General features: G+C 40.5%; 1 protein-coding gene across 7 annotated transcripts in view; it reads right to left on the bottom strand.

Annotated features, from left to right (window-relative positions):
* Nucleotides 1–25,251, bottom strand: part of BCAT1 (branched chain amino acid transaminase 1) — a 216,002-nt gene that overhangs the window by 153,276 nt on the left and 37,475 nt on the right. For all 7 annotated transcript variants that reach the window (XM_073788965.1, XM_073788962.1, XM_073788964.1 and 4 more), the window contains 3 exons: nucleotides 15,901–16,101; nucleotides 8,610–8,720; nucleotides 5,839–5,958 (listed from right to left, as the gene is read on the bottom strand). In XM_073788965.1, the coding sequence (XP_073645066.1) occupies nucleotides 5,839–5,958; nucleotides 8,610–8,720; nucleotides 15,901–16,011 (342 nt within the window). In that variant the 5' untranslated portion in view covers nucleotides 16,012–16,101. The remainder of the gene's footprint in view (nucleotides 1–5,838; nucleotides 5,959–8,609; nucleotides 8,721–15,900; nucleotides 16,102–25,251) is intronic.

The following is a 25,251-nucleotide window of genomic DNA, read 5'->3' as shown; positions in this document are numbered from 1 at the left end:
AAAAGAACTATGACTTTACTGAAAATGGTCACTGCTTCATGAGTGAGAATAAATAAAATGTAACTTTATGGAAGGGAAACAGGGAAACTTTATGGAATGTAACTTTAAGGTAGGAACAGACCTAATCACCAAGTTCCCTTCCTTTATCAGGAAGGGAACTTGGTGATTAGGTCTGTTTCTACCCTCAAGGAACCATTATTTGTTCCTTTTTCTTAATTCTCCCTTCTTTCATGGAAAGCAATTTAAATTCTGCACTACTCCTACAATTAAGAGTAGTTTATGATAGTATAATATTAATCAAAAGGGACCTCCCTGGTGGCGCAGTGGTTAAGAATCCGCCTGCCAGGTGGCACGGACTTCCCTGGTGGCGCAGCGGTTGAGAGTCGGCCTGCCGATGCAGGGGACACAGGTTCGTGCCCCGGTCCGGGAAGATCCCACATGCCGCGGAGCGGCTGGGCCCGTGAGCCATGGCCGCTGAGCCTGTGCGTCCGGAGCCTGTGCTCCGCAACGGGAGAGGCCACAGCAGTGAGAGGCCCGCGTACCGCATCCTCAATAATTACACAGTACTTTTCAGTTTCCAAGACATTCCATAGCCATTATCTCAGAAAATCCAACAATCCAGGAAGTTAAGGGTTATAATTCCTATTTTTAAGTTGAAGAAACTGAGGCTCAAATGATTCACCCGAAGTTTCAGTTATTAAGCTCTACACCCTCTACTCTTAGTCCAGAGCTCTTTTTCGATATGAGTTTGATAAAAAAAAAAAAAGTGAAATTCCCAGGATTTCCTAATGTGAAGAGAGTTCAAACCAGACCTTCCTTCTACCCTCAGCCTTCACCACAGCTCTCATAGTCTAGGCAACCCATGTTCAAACCATACAGAACCCTTCAGATTCTTCCTCAATTTTCTACTTAAAATGTATACATTGAAGCCCTGACCCCACAATGTGAATGCATTTGGAGATAAGGCTTTTAAGGAGGTAACTGAGGTTAAATGAGGTCAAAAGGATGGGGCCCTAATCCTGTCAGCCTGGAGACACCAGAGCAAGTGCACCCTGCTCCCTCCCGCACCCCTCTTCCTCCCCCAACACAGAGGAAACGCCCTGAGGGGCACAGTGACAAAGTGGACATATACAAGCCACTAAGCGAGGCTTCACCAGAAACCCACCCTGTTGGCACTTGGATATTGGACTTCCAGCCTCCAGAACTGTGAGGAAATAAATTCTGGTGTTTAAGACACCTAATCTTTGTATTCTGTCATGGCAGCCCAAGCTGACTAAGACATTCCTTCTCTGGACTTCCCTGGTGGCGCAGTGGTTAAGAATCCGCCTGCCAATGCAGGGGACACGGGTTCCAGCCCTGGTCCAGGAAGATGCCACATGCCGTGGCGCAACTAAGTCTGTGTGCCACAAATACTGAGTCTGTGCTCTACAGTCCGCGCACCACAACTACTGAGCCTGTGTGCCACAACTACTGAGCCCATGCGCCACAACTACGGAAGCCTACATGCCTAGAGCCTGTGCTCTGCAACAAGAGAAGCCACCGCAGTGAGAAGCCCACGCACCGCAATGAAGAGTAGCCCCCGCTTGCCGCAACTAGAGAAAGCCCACGTGCAGCAATGAAGAACCAACACAGCCAATAAGAAAAATCATTTGAAAACAGTCTTGAGTATTGGCAAAAACTGGGCAAAGAGTTACTGCCATTTTTGTAAAAAGAAGGATAATACTTAATATACAAACACATGTAAGCAGGTAAGAGGTGTGTATATTTATCTATATATATCTCTAGACAGATATAAGAAAAACCAGCAACAGGAATTGCTCAGAAGGAGGTGAACTGTGGACTCTGGATCAGAGTAAGAGTAGGAAGGAAACTTCCTTTCCATTGTATACTTTTGGTACTATCTGAATTTTCTAATCAAATTTTTCCCTCCCCCAAATCCCTCCTTTAAAATCCCAGAAATATACTGGCAGGTTTCATGTGAAAACTGATATTCCTAAACTCAGAAGCATTGTGAATGAACTTTAGACTTAGTGTGACTATACATGTGTTATAGAATACATATAACATATTGTAAAATATATAATACAATATATAAAATCTGGAATGATTATGTCAACTATAATTGAGAGCAGGAAAGCTGGTAGCTCAGAGGAGGAAAGGAAATGGACATGAAGGCAGATTTACATTAAAACGAGACGGGGTGTAGGAATAAACTGGGAGATTGGGATTGACATACACACACTACTAGATATAAAATAGATAACTAATAAGAACCTACTGTACAGCACAGGGAACTCTACTCAATATTCTGTAATGACCTATATGGGAATAGAATCTAAAAAGAGTGGGTATATATGTATATATATCGATATAACTGATCCACTTTACTGCACAGCAGAAACTAACACCACATTGTAAATCAACTATACGCCAATAAAAATTTTTAAAAAAAAGATTATACTTTTTCCCCCAATGAATTGTATTGACATCCTTGTCAAACTAAATTACCATAAAAAACAAAAACAGAAACAAGACGGGAAAGCACTTATTAGCTCCCATCCGAGTTACCACAACAAGCAGTCTTATTCGACCAGGCCCCATTTCTTCACCACACTGACCTACATCTATCAACACATTCATTCCATGGGTCTGACACTCCCACAAGCTCCATGAGACACTGAGTTCCATGAAGGCAGGGAGGTAGCATCCCTAGAACAGCACAGTAACCAGTGCATAAAACATGCTACAGCACAGAGGCAAGAACACAGGGGTTCTGATTTCACCTCTGTGGGCCTCAGTTTCCTCATCTCTAAAGTGATGCCAGTGGCACCTACTCACAGGGCTGCTGTCAGTCAGTGCAGGGGTGGCACCAAGCATAGCGCCTGGCACTTAGGAGAACTTCACAAAGCCAGGTGATGGGGGTGATGACAGACTGGACCACTGTGTTTCATCAAAGAGAACCAGGACCTCCCTGAAAGGCAGCAGGACTTTCCTGGGATTGGCCTACGACATCTTTCAGGGAAACAGTAACTCTTTCAGCAATTCCCTAGGTTGCATATTTTCAAACTGCTCATTGCATATAAGGAAACAGGGAAATGGAATCCCAGTAAAGGAACTAGGACAAAGTGTGGTTAGCGTCTAGCATGGGGAACTCTGCAGCAGTTAGAAGTGATGGACTGGATCTACCCGTAGTAACCTGGATAGAAATGAGAAACACAGCACAGAGGGAAAATGTTAAGAGACACAATGAGATGTGTAAGACAAAATCATTTATATAAATTAAAATTACAGGCATCCAAGGTAATAAGAGATACTTAAAACCCATATAAACCAAAAGAATATTCGTTCAATACATAAGAATGATTTCCAACGGCGGAAGAGGAGATGAGAGTAGGGAAGATAAAAGGGAATTAAAAAACAAAAAGAGAGGGCCTCCCTTCTGCCCAGCGATGGTAAGTGCATCGAACTGCGCGGTATCATTGTTAACCATGTGCACCAACACTCCAAAAAAGTAAAAACAAAGAGAATAAAAACAATCTTCCCCTGTAATAATGTTGAAATGGGCAAGAACAGCCTCAAGAGGATGTCCATTGTTAAGAGTGGCCTGATAGGGCTTCCCTGGTGGCGCAGTGGTTGAGAGTCCGCCTGCCGATGAAAGAATCCTAGTGACCTAGAACCCACTGGCTCCAATCCTCCAGCCAGTAGCTCACATATCAAATGTAGCCACCATGAAAAGGCAACAAGTGATAATTACCAGACTGGACTGTATACACATTCATGTGGTGCACAAATGTTTAAACCCATATACTTCACTGAATGCTATTTATATCACGCTCATTTCTGAATTACAGGTTATTGTTTTTTCTGCCTATACCATGAATTAGAAGATTCTAGTTGATATAAACATACCAACCAAATATAAATAGTGTTGACTCATCAGATGGTATCAGTTATTGCTTTCAATTCTTGGAAAGCAGATTTTTAAAACTTCTTGATTCTTAGGTCCAAAGCGTGATCCAACATGTAAGTTGATAGAGTGCAGTGGGAGAGGACTGCTTGGCAGGATTTTTATCACTGAGGTTCTTAAATCTGGGCAGGCATCAGAATCACCATCCAGACCTACTCGACCAGAATTTCTGGGGATTGGGATAAATATGTGTATTTTAAACAACACCTGGGTGATTCATATGCAAAAATTTGAGGGCTACCAATAGACAGGATTATTGGGACAACCAGCCAGACTATAAAATCAGATTTAAAAGCTTGTCTAACTCTAGATTATAGAATTCCAGGACTCTAAAGAATTGACTAATTCACAGAACTAGGTATGTTAGAAAACTACAGACCAACACCTTTCATGAGCGTTGACACAAAAATTCGTAGCAAAATATTTGCACGAAGTGAACACAGCAAGATATAATGTGAATTGTTCACCATGAGCAAGTATGATTTAGCCAATGAATACAAGGTTGTTTTAAGATCTAAAAATGAGTTAATATAATACATTAGAATAAAGGACAAAACCACATAATCATGTCAAGACATTTAGAAAAAGCATTCAACAAAATCCAACCTGCATGCATGATAAAAACTCTCAACAAACTAGGAATAGAAGAATCAGATCTCAGAGTGGGAAAGCACCTCAGGATACCTAGAAGGTAGTGCTTTGAGATTAGAAACGTTTCAACAAAATTAAAAAATTACTTCTTCTTAGTCTGAAGTTAAATAATAATATTTAAAAACTCATCAATATTAAAATGTCAGAAACTTAAGGAGAAGATGACTCTTTAAATTGTCCCAATTCTTTAAAGCTTATGAGGGAGACTGCAATTCATGAAATTCATTATGTAGGCTCTTAATAGTATTTCAAAAGGCATCGAAAAGGATCCCAAAGGACCACTTAGGTACTTATCCTCTGGCCTTACTGCTGGCATTCATACGACCTAGTGGAAAATCTGGTAACCATACAATTACCTCGTAGAGAGCAGAATGGTTAGACTATGGCAAAAGCTGTCTCCTTGCCCCTATCCTTGAAGATCTCCATATGCCACACACCCCCTCACCCCCCCACCCACATTCAACTTCCCCCATCAATTATCTCTCATATCACCCATTCTCCATAAGGCCAACCCTACCCAGTAGAGGAAGGAGATAGGGACAGGGTCTTTATATTTTATATCACATATTCACCCGCACAGATGGCCTTGGCCACTCCAGGCATGTCCTTCCTTTGCAAGGGCACCAACCAATAGACTGTGAGCTACTGGGAGATCTCACAGCCATGTTGTTTAAACCTGTTCCCCTAGCTCTCAAGTGCCTCCCCTAATATCCACCGTGAACTTTATTTCCAACATTTTCTGTGGGGGAAGAGGGCCCTCCACTCCCTCTCCTTACCAAGTAATCCCAAAAACATGAGGAAAATGAAGATAAAAAAGTAGCAGCTCTCTCTCCTCCAAATTTCAAAATCATTACCACTCTTACCTTGGAGGAGCACTTACCTGGCCTTACACCGCTAAGCTGAGGAGATCATGGTTAGTCTTGATTAGCAGAAGGCAAACAGCCTCGCTCATTTCTTTACTTATTTATGTTGGTGTCTGTGGCTGTGTTTGTACCACAGTGGCAGAGCTGATTAGTGACAGAAACCATATGGCTCACAAAGTTTAAAATACTGACTATCTGGCCCTTTAAAAAAATGTTTACAGTCTTAATAATCAAGGGAAAGGAGCATTAATGATGCTACTGGGGGGGGCTATTTTCAAACTACATATTAGAAGTTTCAAGCATAAACAATGATAACTCCCCCACCAAAGTACCCCAAAACAGGAAGTCAGTCTGCACCTCAGTTCCAATGAATGTAGGACGAATATACAGACTTGCAGATGTTGAGTAGGGGACCCATTCTTGATCCAATTTCACAAGCTGCTGAATACACTCTAAAAGCTCTTCCTTGTCAAATGCCTGAAGGAATGAAAAACATAATGAATAATGCAATGTTCTTCCATTGTAGCAGTAAGAAATGATCCTCATGAAAGCTTTGACTATTAAAAAAGTAATAATAGAGAATTCCCTGGTGGTCCAGTGGTTAGGACGCGGTGTTTTCAGTGCAGTGGCCCTTTTTCAATGCTGGTCGAGGAATTAAGATCCCACAAGGCCGTGCAGTGCGGGCAAAAAAAATTTTTTTTAATTATAAAATAATAAGGGGCTTCCCTGGTGGCGCAGTGGTTAAGAATCCGCCTGCAGGGGACACGGGTTCGAGCCCTGGTCCGGGAAGATCCCACATGCCGCGGAGCAATTAAGCCCGTGTGCCACAACGACTGAGCCTGTGCTCTAGAGCCCGCAAGCCACAACTACTGAGCCCGCGCTCCACAACAAGAGAAGCCACTGCAACAAGAAGCCCGTGCACCACAACGAAGAGCAGCCCCTGCTTGCCGCAACTAGAGAAAGCCTGTGCGCAGCAATGAAGGCCCAATGCAGCCAAAAATAAAAATAATAAATAAATTTATTAAATAATAATAATAAATAAATAAATATTTTAAAGTAATAATAATAAACCCAAACAAGAATTCTGTTTTCTGTGACTTTTCCCCAAACTGTGATGGAATGAGAGATTATCCACATGAGAAAGATAAAAAAGTGGTTCCCTACCTCTTACCATAACCAAATACCAACTGTAGTTGGATTATACACTTAAACGTGAGAAAACATTAAGACTTTTATAAAAAAACATACAAAATATCTCTGTTACCTTAAAGTAGAATTCTTAAATAAAAGACACAAAGCATAAATCATAAAGGAAAAAAATGGACAAAATCTGACTATTTAAAACTTAAGAACTTCTGTTCCTCAAACGATGTAAGTGACACACTGGGTGAACTTATTTGTAACATAACCAACAAAGGATCGTAACAGGAAAATGTTAAGATAACCTGAAAATCAGTAAGAAAGAGACAGATGATCCAACAGGAAAATGGGCAAAAGCAAAGAGTAGTTTACTTCTAAGGTGAAAAAGGGTTTTATATACTAGATGGGTGACATTTTGTAAAATAAGTAGTTTCTATTCACTTGGCAGGGCAAAGAAACATACTTTCAGAGATGCTATGGGTTATTCAAGGTAGAAAATGAGTCAGAAACATACGTGAATAGAGCTCATGACATCAGGATTTGGCTATTTAAATACTTACTTACAACAGCAATCACAGTGTGGTAATGTTATAGAAATCGGGATTGCCAATCATATAGGACATATCATCTCCCTGATACTGCTGTCTAGATGTAAGATTTAGTGGAAAGAACTTCACTAGGGATTTTAAAACTTACATCCCTAGTGAAGCTCTTGCCCTGTCCCATTAGACTGTGTCATCTTAGGCAAGTCATTGAACCTCTGTGGGCTTGAGTTTTCTTCTCTGTACAAAGGTGCTGCTAAAATTTACAAAACATACCTTCTTGACAATAGCTTACTGTTATGATTAAAATGGCAAGGAATGTAAAACCACATAACACAGTTTGTGGCAGCTGCTGTCCAATAAATGTTACTTCCCTTTCCTTCTGTCCTCATTTTAAAGGATTTCCCAATGATTTGTCTGTAATGGGTAAAGAGTGGAACTAGGACGGAGTCCAAAGAAATTTCCTGAATTTCCCTTCTGCCTCTGAAGAAGGTCGGTGAAGCGTGTGTTATAAAGGGAAGAAGGAAGGGCTTCCCTGGTGGCGCAGTGGTTGAGAGTCCGCCTGCCGATGCAGGGGACACGGGTTCGTGCCCCGGTCCGGGAAGATCCCACATGCCACGGAGCGGCTGGGCCCGTGAGCCATGGCCGCTGAGCCTGCGCGTCCGGAGCCTGTGCTCCGCAACGGGAGAGGCCACAACAGTGAGAGGCCCACGTACGGCAAAAAAAAAAAAAAAAAAAAAAAAGGAAGGAGGAAGAGCCTGGCTAAAAAGGAGTCATCACTTGGGCTTCTTCAACGCACAGCTGAAGGTTAGGGACAAAGTATGTCAAAGGGGGAAAAGACTTCTTTCAGTTCAGAAAGACAGCCTGGTCAAATCTCAGGGAATGAAAGTAATCTAAGTCACCTCCTACCTAGACATGAACCTTAGGGTCTAAATCCAACCCACCTTAGAATGAATTCTGCTCCCTAAAAAACAATGTTACAGCCAGGACCCAGTGGCCATGAGAAACCATTTTATATATCCTTTCTTTTTTTCTTTAAATAAAACTTGGGCTAAAATATCTAAACAACTACTTAAAGCACTGCATACTTGCTAGTGTCTTAAGCAGTTAGGCAAAACGTCCCACATATATCTGTGCAGTACACCGTATTTTCATATCATAATTTCATATGGTCTTTAAATTTTATTATTTCAGTTTGAGGCATATTTTTCTTCCTTATCCCATTATCTCCCACAGACACTCATAAAGAAACAGATTGTGGAGTTGCCAAATGGTTATTTCCTTGTATTTTTAACTCACTGATTAAAAAACAGATCAGAAAGAAATTCAGTACTCATATGGTTTATACCAAATACTGATCTAAGTATTCAGAAATGGTTTGTCTGGTGGAATTCAGTGACCCATTACAGCAAGAGAAACACAAGAGAAACTCCTAAATATACATACCGGCAAAGTGGCCCTCATAGCAGACCGGTACATTCTATCCATGTTGAGCCTTGGCCGAAACAGACGAATTTTATTATCTACTCCCCGAAATGCCTTCAATCCTTCAAATAACTGAAGATAAAAGAGAAATAAATGTTACAAGGTAACTAAATGAAAACAATCCCTGTGTTCAAAAGACTGACTTTTCTATGGGCCCTCATCTCCTTTACCATGTAAAGCTACTGACACAGACCCTAAATCTAGAAAAGCCGGACAGACTGGTTACAGTCACTGGGATCATAAGAAGTCCCTTTATTACCAAGATCTGGTGGGAATTCAGAGCTATCCTTTGCTTAACAGGAGCCAGATGTTAACACACATCAGTGGAGGCTGGAAGAAAACATCTCCACACAACATGGACTGACTGACTGCCTAGAAAATAGAAATGGAATCAAAGGCCCCGCAGTACCCGGCCCCCAATCCACCCCCAAACACCCATGTATCTTTTCATTTTATCTGGCTCCTATGAACTCTGGAGAGCGGGTAATCTAGATGTGACCAGAGCTGGTTCAGTCTCCCAAATCACAGAAACCAAGCAGGTCGAGACTACACTATGTTAGGGCCACGCCACCTTCTCAGGGAGCTGCCACAGACAAACATGGGCAGGGACGTGAAAAGGCTTTGAATTTAGTGCATACTGACAAATACAGAGAAAAGAGGAAAATCAATCATTTTAAAGGGAATTTTTTTCTGTGATAACCTACATAAGAAAAGAATCTAAAAGAGGATGAATGTATGTATATGTGTAAGTGAATCACTTTGTTGTACATCTGAAACTAACATAACACTGTAAATCAACTACACTGCAATAAAATTAAAATTTAAAAAAAAAAAGGGAAATTTTTACCACAGGTTCTCTAAGTAATTGATAGAACAAATAGGCCAAAACATGGTAAAGATATGGACAATTTGAACAAGAACAACAAACTAACCTAATGGACACACAGAGCCCTGTGCACACCACCTGTAGAAGGCATGTTCTTTTCACATGTTTTCTGACCTTAAGATAAGCTAGGTATCAAAACCGAAACTATAACCCCAAGATATCCACATTTTGGAGAAGAAACCCATTACTTAATATTAAGTGTGAGTCAAAGAAGAAAAATGATGGAAATTAGAAAATATGTTGAACTGAATGAGAATGAAAAGGAGGGCCTTTAGATGCTTACAGCCTTAAAGCTTACATGAGAAAAGACATATAAATCCTGGAGCACAATTAAAAAGCAAAAACTGAGATGTTTTGTTGAAGTGCAAATATATGGGTAATTTTTTAAATGTAGTAGGACTAAAGCCTTAGTTAAAAGATATGGTTGTCAGATTAACTCAGCTGATAACATCTGAAACCCAAAAAAGCACAGAGAGCAATATATCGTACAAATACTTTTTGAAATAAAGCTGGTGAGGCTATATTGCTAAATATAAAACAAAATAGACTTTCAGGCAAGAAGCTTTACTGGAGATAAAGAAGGTAACTTCGTAGAGTTCAATTTCCTTCCCGGTTTAAAAATTATACACATTTGATATAAGTTCAAATTTATGCAAAGATTGTATGATAATCTCACTTGAAAAATACAGATGCAAAATACACAAAGGATAACACAGCCTAACTCAGCTGGATTTATCCCAGTAATAGAAGTTGGGTTTAACATTAGAAAATACAGTAATGAGATTCATTATATGAAGAGTTTATGTGGAAAAAACTATATGATCATCTCATTGTAATAAATGCATCTGATAAAACTGAACATTCGTTTATGATTTTTAAAAGTTTCCTGGATAACTAAGAAAAAAAGGAATCTTCCTTATGTGAGAAATAAACTTGTAGCAAACGTTATACTTAAAATGGTAAAAATTTTTTTTAATTGAACAGGAACATTGTTGATTTACAATGTTGTGTTAGTTTCAGGTGTACAGCAAAGTGGTTCAGTTATATATATATATATATATATATATATATATATATATACACATACATATATACACATTATATATTCTTTCTCAGATGTTTTTCCATGATAGATTATTACAAGATAATAGTTCCCTGTGCTATATAGTAGGTCCTTGTTGTTTATCTATTAAAATGGTAAAATTTAAAGCTTTCCTTTCAGATTGAGAACATCACACACTGCCTGCTGCGACTACTTTAATTCAATATTGTACTACCAATATAATAATAATAAAATAAAAAGCATAAAGTTAGGAGAAGAAAAAAAATAAAACTGTCATAGATCATGCAACACAGATAAGATTAAACGTAGAAAATACACAAAAACTGATATAATCTTTTGAAATTATCTGTTTAGGCAAAGTAACCAGATACAAGATTATATTCCCATGTAACAGCAGCAGTTAGAAAATACAAACACTATTTATGGTAGAATTAAAAGGAATACTTAAGTGGGGAAAATCTAAGGTAAGTGAAAGACCCATAAGGAAACTATAAAATTTTACCAAGTCATTAAAGACATAACTAAATGTAGAAAGCAATCCGCCACTCATAGATTGAAAGATTCAATATTATAAAGACTCTCTCCAAATTGATTTATATATTTAATGCAATCCAAATGAAAATCATGTCAGGGCATTTATTTTTCTTGTAACAAACTGAATGACAAAAGTTGACTGACATGATAAACTGAATCTAAAAGTAATATGGAAAAGCAAATGACCAAGAAATATCCAAGGCACTCTTGAAGAAACAGAAGGATTTGTCCTAGTAGACATCCAGACTCATTATAATGATTTGGAGATAAAGACAGTGCGGCATTTGTCCAGATAGACAAGCAAAATGATGAAACAGAATAGAGATCCAGATAGACAAGACAATGGAATGCAAGTGGAGATCGAGAAGCAGACCCATGTGTATATGTTAAGATGTGACAAAATGTATCAGGAGGAAAAGAACAGTCTTTTTAATGGTGCTGGGACAATTGGGTATCTGTAGGGGAAAAAAAAAAAATTGGACCCTACTTCATACAAAATTGGACCCTACTTCATACAATAATACAGGAAGATGTCTTCATAATCTAGGAATAGAAAAAGAGTCTTTAAGCAAGACACAAAAGGACCAAACATAAAGCAAAGATTGATAAATTCAACTTTTTAAAATTTAAATGTATTTCTTGTCATCAAAAAATTCTGGAGAGAATAAAAAGTGTCGAAAAAGATACTTAAAACACATAACTGATAAAGGACCCATATCTAAAATATATAAAGTACTTCTGAAGATCAAAAAGAAAGGGAACACAATAGTGAGCAAAAGATGGAAACAAGCAGGGACTTCAAATAAAGAGATATCCATTGAAATAAACATCACAATAATATGCCATTGCATTAAACTGGCTAAAAATTTAAAATCAGGTTATACTCAGAGTTGGCAAGGTTGATGAGTCATGGTTGAATGTGGTTGCTAATTCATGGCTGGTGGGTGTAAAAACTGGTAAAATCACTATGGAAAATAGTTACCCTTTTTGTGTAAAAATGAAGCTAATATCCAGTACCAGCAGCATATTCCTAGACCCTTAAGCAGCATTTCTCAAATTTTCTGGTGTCAGGATGTCTTTACACTCTTAAAAATTATAAAGGTCCCAAAGAGCTTTTATTTATAAGGTAATTCTATTAATATTTACCATTATCAGTAGTGAGAAATTTTAAATTTATTTATTTATTAACAATAAACTATGACATGTTAAAATATTTTCATTAAAATTATCTATATTTTCCAAGAGAATGAATGTTAAGTGTGGCATTGTTTTAAAATTATTGCAAATCTTTAATTTTTGGCTTGACAAAAGACAACTGGATTCTCATATCTGCTTCTGCATTCAATCTCTTGAAATGTTGTTTTGGTTGAAGTACACAAAGAAAACCCAGTCTCACATAGATATGTGGTTGAGAAAGGAGGTATTTTTGATAACCTTTTCAGATAATTGTGGATTTTCTTCTCTGATACTCCTCCAAAACTTGACAAGTGGCAGTCCCTTAAAGGTTAGTTACACTGTGGAATCAAACCCCATCAATGAGGTTTTCATACTCTGTTAATTCCTTAAAATTCAATGGTCCGTCAGTCAGAGTTCAACTGAGAAGAAAGAGAACCAGTAGAAATACGTAAAACAGGGACTTCCCTGGTGGCGCAGTGGTTAAGAATCCGCCTGCCAACGCAGGGGACACGTGTTCGATCCCTGGTCTGGGAAGATCCCACGTGCCGCGGAGCAACTAAGCCTGTGCACCACAACTACTGAGCCTGCGCTCTGGAGCCCGCGAGCCACAACTACTGAGCCCGTGTGTCACAACTACTGAAGCCTGCGTGCCCAGAGCCCATGCTCCGCAATGAGAAGCCCGTGCACTGCAACAAACGGCAGCCCCCGCTCGCCGCAACTAGAGAAAGCCTACGCACGGCAACGAAGACCCAACGCAGCCAAAAATAAATAAATTTATTTTAAAAAAACAAAAAAAGAAAAGAAATACGTATGACATTTACAGATTTATTAGAATAAAATGCCCAACGCATTTGTGGAGGCTGGCTAAGCAAAGTCCAAAATCTGTAGGACAGGCTGTGAGAAGGAGAAGATCACAAGCAGGCTGGACCCAGGAGGTGTGGGCTGCAGTCCATCTGCAAGTGAGTCAGGAAGGAGGGGCAGTGGAAGAGATTGAGTGCCTGTGTAAGCCTAGCTGCTGCGTGGAAGTCCTGAGGTCAGGCTCACCCAGAATAATCTCCCTTTTGATCAACTTCAAATCAACTAATTAGGGACTTTAACCCCATCTGCAAAATTCCTTCAAACAGCACCTAAATTAGTGTGTGACTGAATAACTAGAAGAAGGCGTGTGTACGCAACAAAACCGCCACTGCCTTCCTATGTCCTCCAGTGCTCACAAGAGAATGTCCTTGTAGTCCATCCCCAGCAGGAGATGAAAAATGTTATTCTGGGGACTGTGGTTCAGAATAAGCAAATGAACACATCAAAAAGTCATCATAGGGCTTCCCTGGTGGCGCAGTGGTTGCGAGTCCGCCTGCCGATGCACGGGACACGGGATCTCTTGAAAGGGGAGCCCAGGGGTCTGTGGACCACACTTTGAGAACTGCTGATTTAAAGAAACATGTATACAAGCACACCAGCATACTATGTACAAGAATGTTCACAGAGAAGGAAACCACACAAGCGCACGTCAACAACAGACTGAATATATTCACATAACGGAATCCTATTGCTTCAAGGAGCATATGATGTGGTACCTACCACGCTTTGACCCAGATAACCTGGGCCTCTGCCCGGAGCCTCACAGTTCAGAGGGCCTCTCACTCCTGTCTTTCTCCAGCTGTGACCCCCTTGGAGCAAGTAGTTGGCTGAATCCTTTTTCTAGACAGACTCCAAGTACTCAGTTCCCCAGAATTCCCTACCCAAATGGCCCTGATCCTATTTTCAGGGCCTCAGTGGGCATCCTTGGTTTCATCCTCTTAAGAACAGACAGGACTACTAGGATGTCCACATCTAAGTCCAAAGATGGCCAAGGGTCATTCATTTGCAAGTGGTGTGGGCATCTACATGTGTGTGCGAGGCCCCCTGTCGTACAGGATGGAGCCAGGACAGAAAGAGATACAGGGTGGACTTTGGGGTGGCTCTGCTTGTACATTTGTCCCAGGACCCACAGATACTAGGGTTGGTCCTGGATGCTTAGAGCTCACATAACACTGAGCTCAAACAGGGTCACGGGTGCACGCACACACGCGCACACACACACACACACACACACACATGCATGCACACTATAATTCCACTTATGCAAAGTTCAGAAAGAAGCAAAAAGAAGTGTTAGAGATACATACAATCCAAAAAGAAAAGAAAAGAAAAGTTACCACAAAAATAAGAATAACGAGCGCCAGAAGATACAGGGTTTATGATGCGGAAGGGACACGAGAAGGCTTCTGGGATGCTCAAAGGGTCCAGGTCTATTTCCTTACTCGGGTGGTAGCTACGTGGGCACTCATTTATAAGTATTCATTAAATAGTACATGTTTTCCATTTTTTCAAATTACGTTTTATCTCACTAAATATTAATATCAACCTGAAAAATGAAGTAACTGTAATAAAATTGCATTTTCTTTCATCCAGGTTCCCTACTCACACTTCACATGTCTCTCCTTCACTTTTCGAAATCTTCACATATTTATCAAAAAATACTTTTGAAATCAACAAAACCACATGTAATTGTAGCTCTAAAAATAAAATCAATAGGATTCTAAAATCAGTAGGGCTGATGAGTGGAGGAGAAAGAAATCCAAGGAGATTATTCGTATGTTCACTTTTGGATTAAAATAATATGACCACAGACAGGCTTTGAGCCCAGGAAGTTTGACTCCAGAACCTGAATAATTAACCATATGCTTTTTCACTTAAAACAATTAAATGAAATGACCCGTATAAGATACCTAGGTACAGGGCATATTGCAGGATTTCAATAAACAAATGTAGTTATTTTATCATTATCATTCTGAATATTTACTATTACCAGCTTTTAGTCTCCTAGTAAGTAGGCCATTGCTTCATTTCTATACCCCAATATTCTAGGAAAGATATTTAACACATTAAAAAAGAGTAAAATATACTGGGGTCAAGGGAATGGGGAGTGTATTGTGTATTTGGCTAAGTGTGTATCCTGAGAAGGACCAGAGAAGCACCCTCTAACTATTTAATATTTTATGCTTATAATTATCCCACTCGTGCCTGAAGGATGACATTTAATTACATGTCCCTTAACATGCCTAACTACAAGTTATTGCTGTCATAAAACCATGCAGTTAGCATTAAAATTAAATATAATATCGTACTCAATGACCTCTCCTCAATCATTAGAAGATCTAAGAGAGGTGATTTAGTGAAATATTAACAGTACAGGCTTTTTGGTTGCTAATTTTTTTGCCAACTGTCATTCCCATCTGCTCTAAATAAGTTTTTAAATGATATTATAAGCCGATGTTACAAGTTCATGTGCACATTATATTTTTATTTCTGTATACCCTACAGCGTGCTTACCAGCTACATGATTTTTTAATTGAGATGTTAAAAAATTCAAGATTATCTGAAAATTTAGTTCTTAAGACTTACCCTCAATACAACTGTTCACAGGCCATTTATGATTGCCTCTAGTTAATACGGTAAAGCCCTGCTGCCCTAAAGCTATTTGAGCGAGGGAGCTACCTAGTAACCCCAGTGAAGACCAAGCATGTCGCCATCATTAATTCCCAAGTACTTACTTCCACTGCATAGTGGAAAGCCGACGAACCTGGATGCAATGACAGGTTTTGAAGAGGCTTGATGTGTGGTTTCTCCCATCCAAACTCCAAAGACCACTCCACTGTTAACATGTGATCCGTAAAAACCGTTCCAAAAACCAGAGTATTGGGGTCTGGTTTTTCCTTTAAAACGGTGGCTGGTGTGATTATTAGATCTTTAGCCTGGGGAAGAAAATCAGCACCATTAAAGAAAAGTAACTGAACATCCATGGCTAGATGAGACAGAGGGTAAAAAGACAGATACAATTTAAGTCACTGGCCGTCATTTGACTTTTAAATGTTGGCAACTAACGCAGAAACTTAACACTGTGTGAGAGAAGCAAATCATGCCTGCATTCAGAATTTGGACTGTTGTTTAAAATCTCTTCAATGTAGGGAATTCCCTGGCGGTCCAGCGGTTAGGTCAGGGAGCTAAGATCCAGAGGCCGCAGGGCACAGCAAAAAAAAAGAGAGATCTCTGCAAGGTATACTGCCGAACAAATATCAGAACCAAAATTCAGTGGCATTTAGAAACAGGGACAAAAGAGTAGATGGAGTTAAATGAGGCTAAAAGAACATATCTCTTCTTCACTCCCACCACAGAACCCATGTGGATCCTTCGAGAAAGAAGAAAGAGGGGTCTTAGAATGAAAACAGCAACACTCACAATGACTTGTTACACTAAAAAGAATGTCATTAAGAACTGCAGCTCTTGGGATGGTTATACTCCAGCTCCCCCAAAGAATTCTTGGCAGAAGGCTTCCAAAACCCTCTGGGTGCGTCGTAGGGGACAGGCAGCAAGCAGAGTGAAGCAAATGTTTTCCTCGTTGAAAACAGAAGTAGAGATTGAACACTAAGATATAAATCCTCTATTCTGTATTGAGGAAACAGTGAACAAAGGACCCCTTATTCAAAGAAAGATAAATAAGAGTAATAGGAAACAACTTCACACAGCCCCATTTCACCAGCTCTCCACAGCCGGCTTGCCTATTACAAATGGCCCACACGTAAGCATCCGGATCATAGACAATAGCACCACTAACTATACAATAGCGGTAGAATACTGACAAAAACCACAGGGGAAGGAGCTTTTAGACCACTTAAAAACAAAACTAACCAAGGACAAGTTCAAGCTGTTAATAGGTTCTAAGGAAGATCGGATTCCACTTCTTTCTATACACAAAAGTAGTCATTGCCCCCCAAAATCAAATACAGAATTTCACTTCGTATCACCAGCTCTGATCATTATTTTTTCAAATAATCTAATTACTTCGGATTAATTCACTGCTTTATAGCTGCTTTAGTCATTTGATATATTATGAATGATAGTTATTTTTAGAAAAACATTTAGGCTACAAATGTTACTTTTTGTTTGTTTAACTTTTTATGTTATCTTGGAGTATAGCCGATTAACAATGTTGTGATAGTTTCAGGTGCACAGTAGAGGGACTCAGCCATACATATGCATGTATCCGTTCTCCCCCAAACTCCCCTCCCATTCAGGCTGCCAAATAACATAAAAATGGTATTTATTTCAAAACAACCAGAAAGCTCACATTACAAAGTATAAGGCATTAAGGACAACATATTAACTGTAATTTTCAGGCCAGTCTAGTAACGCTACTTTGGAATATGCCAGTAAAATGCAAAACTTTGAGGAAAAAATTTCTTCTATCAGTACTTAATCCAAGTAAGTTAACCTAAAACCCTTTACTAAGTGCAAGAAAATAAATTTATTCCAGCTAAACTGTTTTGATCTTTGAATTCCATTTCTCTCCCCTTATCCTCTAGACTAGGTAGGATGTTGGGCAAATTTCACCTGATGGCATGGTCCATTAGCTGTGACAGAAACCTGATGACCCTCAAGCCAAAAATATTTATTATCTGGCCCATTCAAAAAGCTTGCCAATCCTTCTTGACTGTTTAGATAAGAAATCTGGGGCTTCCCTGGTGTCGCAGTGGTTGAGAGTCCGCCTGCCGATGCAGGGGACATGGGTTCGTGCCCCGGTCTGGGAAGATCCCACATGCCGTGGAGCGGCTCGGCCCGTGAGCCATGGTCACTGAGCCTGCACATCCGGAGCCTGTGCTCTGCAATGTGAGAGGCCACAACAGTGAGAGGCCCGCGTACCGCAAAAAAAAAAAAAAAAAGAAATCTGGCTAGAGTATTTGCAGTTAAATCTCCAGCCCTAGCACAGTGCCCGGCACACACAGCAGTAAAGTTTTCTTAAATGCTGAAAATAACTTTGGTTGATTTCAGATGCACTCTGTAATGAATGACAGACTCATTCACAGAAGATGGCCGGGATTTAAAGTGAGTGAAATTCTAACATAAACGTTTTATTCCATGAATGGTTTCACAGTATTCTTCCACAAGTACCTGTGCTTTTGCTTTAGTTAGCTTTTTTGAAAAAGTGGCTGGGGGGATCCTGGGCTAAGAAAAATCTAGAACTATATCAATATAGTAAGACAAACTTAATGCAAAATTTTACCTATTAGCACTATTAATAAAAGTTTCTTAATAACGGGAGAGCAGTAAGATACAAAACAAAAGCAGAAAGATGAAAGTAGAAGAAAATGTAGCAGAGAGAGTGAGTAGAATGGGTGAGTTTTTTATCCCTGGATTCTGGATACATCTGAAATATTGCAAAGGCAACAGACCTTAGCTTTTTTTTTTCTTCCCAGTGACAAAACCAGTAATTTGCATGGTTCTTCAAACGTAAGATAGGGAGGGAGGAAGGGGAGGGGGGAAAAAAAGTAAGATAGGGCTTCCCTGGTGGCACAGTGGTTGAGAGTCCGCCTGCCGATGCAGGGGACACAGGTTCGTGCCCGGGTCTGGGAAGATCCCACAAGCCGCGGGGCGGCTGGCCCGTGAGCCATGGAAGCTGAGCCTGCGCGTCCGGAGCCTGTGCTCCGCAACAGGAGAGGCCAAAACAGTGAGAGGCCCGCGTACCGCAAAAAAAAAAAAAAAGATTAAAAAAAATCTCAACCTCCCATCTGCTATTTCTTCCTTTTTTTTCTTTTGGCCATACCTCACAGCTTGCGGGATCTTGGTTCCCCAACCAGGGTTCAAACCCGGGCCCCGGGAATGAAAGTGTGGAGTCCCAACCACTGGACCACCAGGGAATTCCTCCACCTGCTACTTCTAACATTAGCTAAACAATTCTATCATTACCAAAGAAGACATACAGATGGCCAACAAATACATGAAATGATGCTCAACATCACTAACCATTAGAGAAATGCAAATCAAAGCCACAATGATGCAAATCAAAACCACAAAAATGCAAGTCAAAACTACCATGAGGTATCTATCACCTCACACCAGTCAGAATGACCATCATCAGAAAACCTAGAAACAATAAATGCTGGAGAGAGTGTGGAGGAAAGGGAACCCTCTTGCACTGTTGGTGGGAATGTAAATTGATACAGCCACTATGGAGAACAGTATGGAGGTTCCTTAAAAAACTAAAAATAGAACTACCATATGACCCAGCAATCCCACTATTGGGCACATACCCTGAGAAAACCATAATTCAAAAAAAGTCATGTACCAAAATGTTCACTGCAGCTCTATTTACAATAACCAGGACATGGAAGCAACCTAAGCGTCCATCAGCAGATGAATGGATAAAGATGTGGCACATATATACGATGGAATATTACTCAGCCATAAAAAGAAACGAAACTGAGTTATTTGTAGTGAGGTGGATGGACCTAGAGACTGTCAGAGAGTGAAGCAAGTCAGAAAGAGAAAAACAAATACCATATGCTAATGCATATATATGGAATTTTAAAAACCGGTACTGATGAACCTAGTGGCAGGGCAGGAATAAAGACGCAGATATAGAGAACGGACTTGAGGGCATAGGGGGTGGGGAAAGGGAAGCTGGGATGAAGTGAAAGAGTAGCAATGACATATATTATACACTACCAAACGTAAAATGGATGGCTAGTGGGAAGCAGCTGCATAGCACAAGGAGATCAACTAGATGCTTTGTGACAACCTAGAGGGGTGGGATAGGGAGGGTGGAAGGGAGACGAAAAAGGGAGGGGATATGGGGATATATATATATATACACATAGCTGATTCACTTTGTTGTACAGCAGAAACTAACACAAGATTGTAAAGCATTTATACTCCAATAAAGATGTGAAAAAAACAAACAATTCTATCATTAGCTAATCAACAAGAAGCAAACCACACAGGGTCCATCTACCTTTCAGGATTTCTAGGCTTTCCAGTAACCCTACCTGCCATGAAACCAATAGGCAATGGAATATATACAACTTTATTCCAACAACAATCTGCATAGAATATTTTAAAAACAAGACTATGGCTTTGCCTCATATCAAACTGTAGGGTGATTCTTTTTATTTTTTCCTTCCCTCACTCTTCTTCCTTCCTCACCTACTTTATTATTCTTAGTATTTTGCCTTTTTATTCACTCAGTGAACACTGCACCAGCACAGTGGCTCAGGTAGTGCACTTAACAAGCACAGCAGATACCAAGATGCAAGGGCTCAGCCTTCCTTCTCAGGCACACTTGCGCCGGCCAAAGACAGGTGGTAGCCTCTGTGAACAAGTGTTATTCATTCATTCTGTTACGAAGGTTGTCGCCCCAGAATCATACCCCTTCCCCTCCCTTGAATAGAAACCAATAGAAACTCATCTAAGTTTCAGGATGAAGCTGAAAGAAAAAAACAAGAACTGGTTAGAACCAAGTAGGCCCAAGATGGAGGAAGATGTGACTTCCACTAGACCCTGGGCCCCATTATACGCTCATTGTAATAAGTTAGCTAAATGCCACCCTCATCAGCACCATGACAGTTGACTGCCATGGCGATTGCCATGACAACAATCGGAAAAGCACGAAAAGCATGTACAAGGACTGAAAAGGAGAGCTGCATCAGTTCTGGGTTCAAATCACACCCCTGTTCTCATATAACTCATGAATATTCCTCCCACTCTTTCCAATTCCCTCCCTTTTACCTTGACCCTCCTATATAACCCGCCCAACTTGGGTTGAGAAGTTGATTAATGAACTAGGTTCCCACTTCTCCATTCTTTAACCACTGAATGAAGCTTGTGCTGTTCCAATCTCAGCGTTGGTTTTGTTATTGGCTGCACAATCTGATTGGAAAAAGAACCTCCCTGGGGGAAAAACTGGGGTCTTGGCCCAGGCTAGGACCCCGGCACAGGTCTGGTTGATCAATTCAGTAACATATTAACCGAACAATTTTTTTTTTTAACCTAACAGTTTTTGAGCTACTATGTACCTGTATTGCTATAGGCACAAAGAAACTCAGGGGAGTCCTCTTCTCTTAGCGAGGGGGAAAAACAGTATGAAGAAATAAACAGATAAATAGATGTCAGGAGGTGATTAGTGCTATGAAGAAGAAAATGAAAGCAGCTTGAAAGGATAGAGTGGGAAAGAGAAGGATTATTTTAGATAGAAGCGTTAGGGAAGGCCTCCCTGATGAGGTGACATTTGAGCAGAAACTTGAAATGAAGAGGGTAGGTCATTTAGATATCTAGGGGCAAAGTCTTTCAGGCAGAGGGAGCAAGTGCAAAGGCCCTGAGGTGGGAACACACTTGGCATGTACAGGAAACAGCAGAGAGCCAGTATGGTGGGGATGCAGGAAAGGGAGGGGCTGAGAGAGCCAGTTACTCCATTGTACACTGACCGACATTCCAATTCTCCATGAGCCCTGGCTCTGTGTAACCAAGACTGTACGCCATCTTCTTTCTTTCCCTGGGACCGGTACTATAGACACTGCTGGCAGTTAGGGTAAACCCAGTTTCTCTCTCCATTCCAGGTAATTTGAGGGATAATACTAGAGCCAGGCTACCATGCTTTAATTTCTCGCTGTTTTTACTAAGTATGGAAGAGCAAAGTTGGAGGAAGGAGGAGAGTTTAAATGGTGGAAAAATAAGAGAATCTGGGTAATGCTGAGCATTTTCCTTTAGCCTCTACACTTCCCCCTTGGCATCTGTGTTCTCGACCCTGGCCAAACACTGGATTCAACCATGGAGGTTTTTAAAAAACATTAAACTGGACCCCATTCCAGAATCCCAGAAGGATGGAGCAGGGGGGTGCTTGTTTGTTTAAGTTTACCCAAGTGGATTCCAACTGTGCAGTCAGGGCTGAGAACCACACCACACCATCTCCCCTGAAGATTTCATCAACTTGAACAGCAATGGTTCCCAACATTGGCTACTGAGTTGATTTACCTGGGAGGATTTTTTTTTTTTTTAAGAAAAATATCAATGCCCACGCCCTACCTAAGATCAGTGCAAAAGAAACTCAGGAGTGGAGCTCCACATTAGTTTTGGTTTCAAGCTCTCCAGGAGATGCCAATGCACAAGAAAGGCTGAGAACCAGTGACAGAGATTCAAATCTCACAGATTTGTGAATACTTATCAAAAGCCACTTACTCTCTTGCAATCATATGAACTTGGTAATCTCAAACTGAATATGTCTAAAATGGAACACATAATATTTCCTTCAAAATTGGGTCTCTATCTCTGATACTCATATTACTTTCTACTTCTTGACTTCTTTTTTTTTTGCGGTACGCAGGCCTCCCACTGTCGTGGCCTCTCCCGTTGCGGAGCACAGGCTCTGGACACGCAGGCTCAGCGGCCATGGCTCACGGGCCCAGCCGCTCCACAGCATGTGGGATCCTCCCGGACCGGGGCACGAACCTGCGTCCCCTGCATCAGCAGGCGGACTCTCAACCACTGCGCCACCAGGGAAGCCCTGTTCATTACTTTTGAGCTTATCATTCTCACAACATTCTCCCAACCCTGCTTCCCATATCGATCACTGAATTAAGACACTTGTACTTTCAAGTATCACATGTTTAATCATTACCTTCAGAAGTCCACGAACAGCTAAATGGCTACAGACTCGAGTCCAAATATTTTAACCCCAAAATCAAGGATCCCAAGCAAGGCACTAACTTCCTTTTACAATTCTACCTGTCACTAATGTTATGCATAAACCTTTTATCATTTACCAATCAATGCGTTCAGCTGCAAGTAAATAAAAACCAAACAGGAGCTGGTTTTCTCATAACAAGTCTGGAGGAGCCAGGCCTGCCGGCACCTGTTAATGTCAAGGCTCTGTGATTTTCTTGGCCGTCTCCTCCGGGTCAAAAGAAGGCTGCTACAGCTGTAGCTGCAGCTTCAGTGTTAATGATCTAATCAAAGTCCAAAGAAAGGGGAGGAAAAGGACAATACCAGACAAATCTGTTCCTTTTGACCGCAAAAGCAAAAATTTCCCAGAAATTCCCTATGCCTTATTGGTTAGAAATCTGTCATAGTGATCTCTCTAGCTGCAAGGGAGGCTGGGAAGGCAGGTTTGTCATCCAGGGCCGGTTGGAAAACTGTGAATCAGAGTTCTGTTAACAAGGAACGTGTCTGGGGCTGTATTTGCAGTACACATCAGCCTAGTGCCTGAACACTTACATATTCTTGTCTAACATGGGAAGAGATAGAAGGACTAAAACTTGGCTAGAGATGTCTTCCCACCCTCACCTGTTTTTCTCCATTATTTCTTCCATTTGTAAAGCAGAACATCAGGTGTCTCCAGTTTATCCAAACTCCCTCCTTTCTTCCTCCAGCAGTGAATGTGGAAACTAGTACCCTCACCCAGCCCAGCAGTCTGGGGTATCCTCAGCTTTCCAACTGCCTAACACTTGCCTTACCTACTGCTCATGCAAACCCTCCAGATAGACAGCCCACTCTCCAAAATGCTTGGTTTCCTCTATAAAATCCTTCAGATTGATTTGAACAATTGGGAAATGGGAGTCATTTCTCTTTATCATTTTGGCCTCTCATTTAGCACAGTATCATGTCCGATTAATTCTGTTCTAAACTTCACTAAACCTAGATTTATCTTCACGGTTTTGGATATCTCAACATAACAGACTGTGTAAAAACAAAACTGAAAACAAAAACTTGTACTACTATAATTCATAAAAGACCTTTTTGTTGTTGTTGTTATTCCAAACCCTTAGACAGCCAACTTGAAGAATGATCAAGGCCTAGAATATATTTTTTACTTTTCTGAATCCTCTCTTTAAAATACCTCTAAGACCACCCATAGTGGGTAGGACCCTCTTGCCCTGAGATCAGGTTAGTTAATGGCAAAGCCTTTTTATGTTTTTATGCTCAACTTAGTGCTCTTTCCCATGCTCCAATGGTCTCTGATGACTTCAAAGTCAGGATACCATATACTTGTGGAAGAATTTGGAAGGTCACAAAGACTGGATTGTGAAATGGCAAGAAATATTGACAAAAACAGGGCATACTAAAAACCACAATTTCTTGACTCAAAATGTGTGGTTGGGGAACCATTTGGTCTGAGATGGGGAAGCCACAGCAGGCTATTGCAACTGGACTGAGAGCACCTGAGGGCTGTATCAGCCGGCATTCAGGCAACATGGCATCAGTACTTCTCTGAATTGGCACTTAAACTTTCGAAGGCTATCTCTGCATTACAACTGTATCAGATGTTGCCTAATTTTGTTCTAAAACAAGTGTGTTTGTCTTGCTCTATTTGGAAAACCATGGGAGCTACGTTCATTATCATTTACAGACACTTTCTAAAAATCTAATAACGAGGTACGAATAGGAGTAAATTAGGGCTTTTGGAGCGGCACATTCTGTGGAAGCAGGGGGGATGGGAAGAAACAGACAGCTGACCTCCTTGAAACAAGAACAACCCTGGAGTCCACATAAAGATTCTGTAGGATTTCCCAGTAATAAGGCATCTCATTACTGGACTCTTGGATAACGGTTTCCTCACGTTAAAATGACTATCAAAATGGGGGAAGAGATGCAATGTGAAAACTACCCATGAGACCCAAAAGGCAATTTAAAAGTTATAAATGGAGTTGATCAAAAGGGAGATAGAATATGTCCAAAGCCAACACGATCCTGTAAAAGCCACCATTTTTCTCCCCCAAATTATCAATTTCATTTTTCGTTTACCTCATCACATTTGCACAGTGAATACAACCACCATTACCACTCATGTTTTGATATGCAAAGACATGAGTATAGACTATCAATACACCCCTCCTTACCTGAAATCTAAATTAACAAAGAGAAGATTACTTACATGATGAATTAACTCTTCACTTTGCAAACAATTCTTCTATGTATGAAAGTATAAAGGCCTTTGGGGGAATTTTTAATTTATCTATAACCTTTGAGGAATTTACTATATAAGATGACCCTCAGAGATTATGAAGTAGAATTCCTCTTTATCTCATTCTTTCAAGGACCCACATCTCAACATCTAAGTCCCTCAAATGTATTAGGGG

This window comes from Tursiops truncatus, chromosome 11, assembly GCF_011762595.2.
Source record: "Tursiops truncatus isolate mTurTru1 chromosome 11, mTurTru1.mat.Y, whole genome shotgun sequence".
NCBI classification, from domain to species: Eukaryota; Metazoa; Chordata; class Mammalia; order Artiodactyla; family Delphinidae; genus Tursiops; species Tursiops truncatus.
Note: the sequence above shows the minus strand (reverse complement) of the source record. Positions and strands in the feature narration are given on the sequence as shown.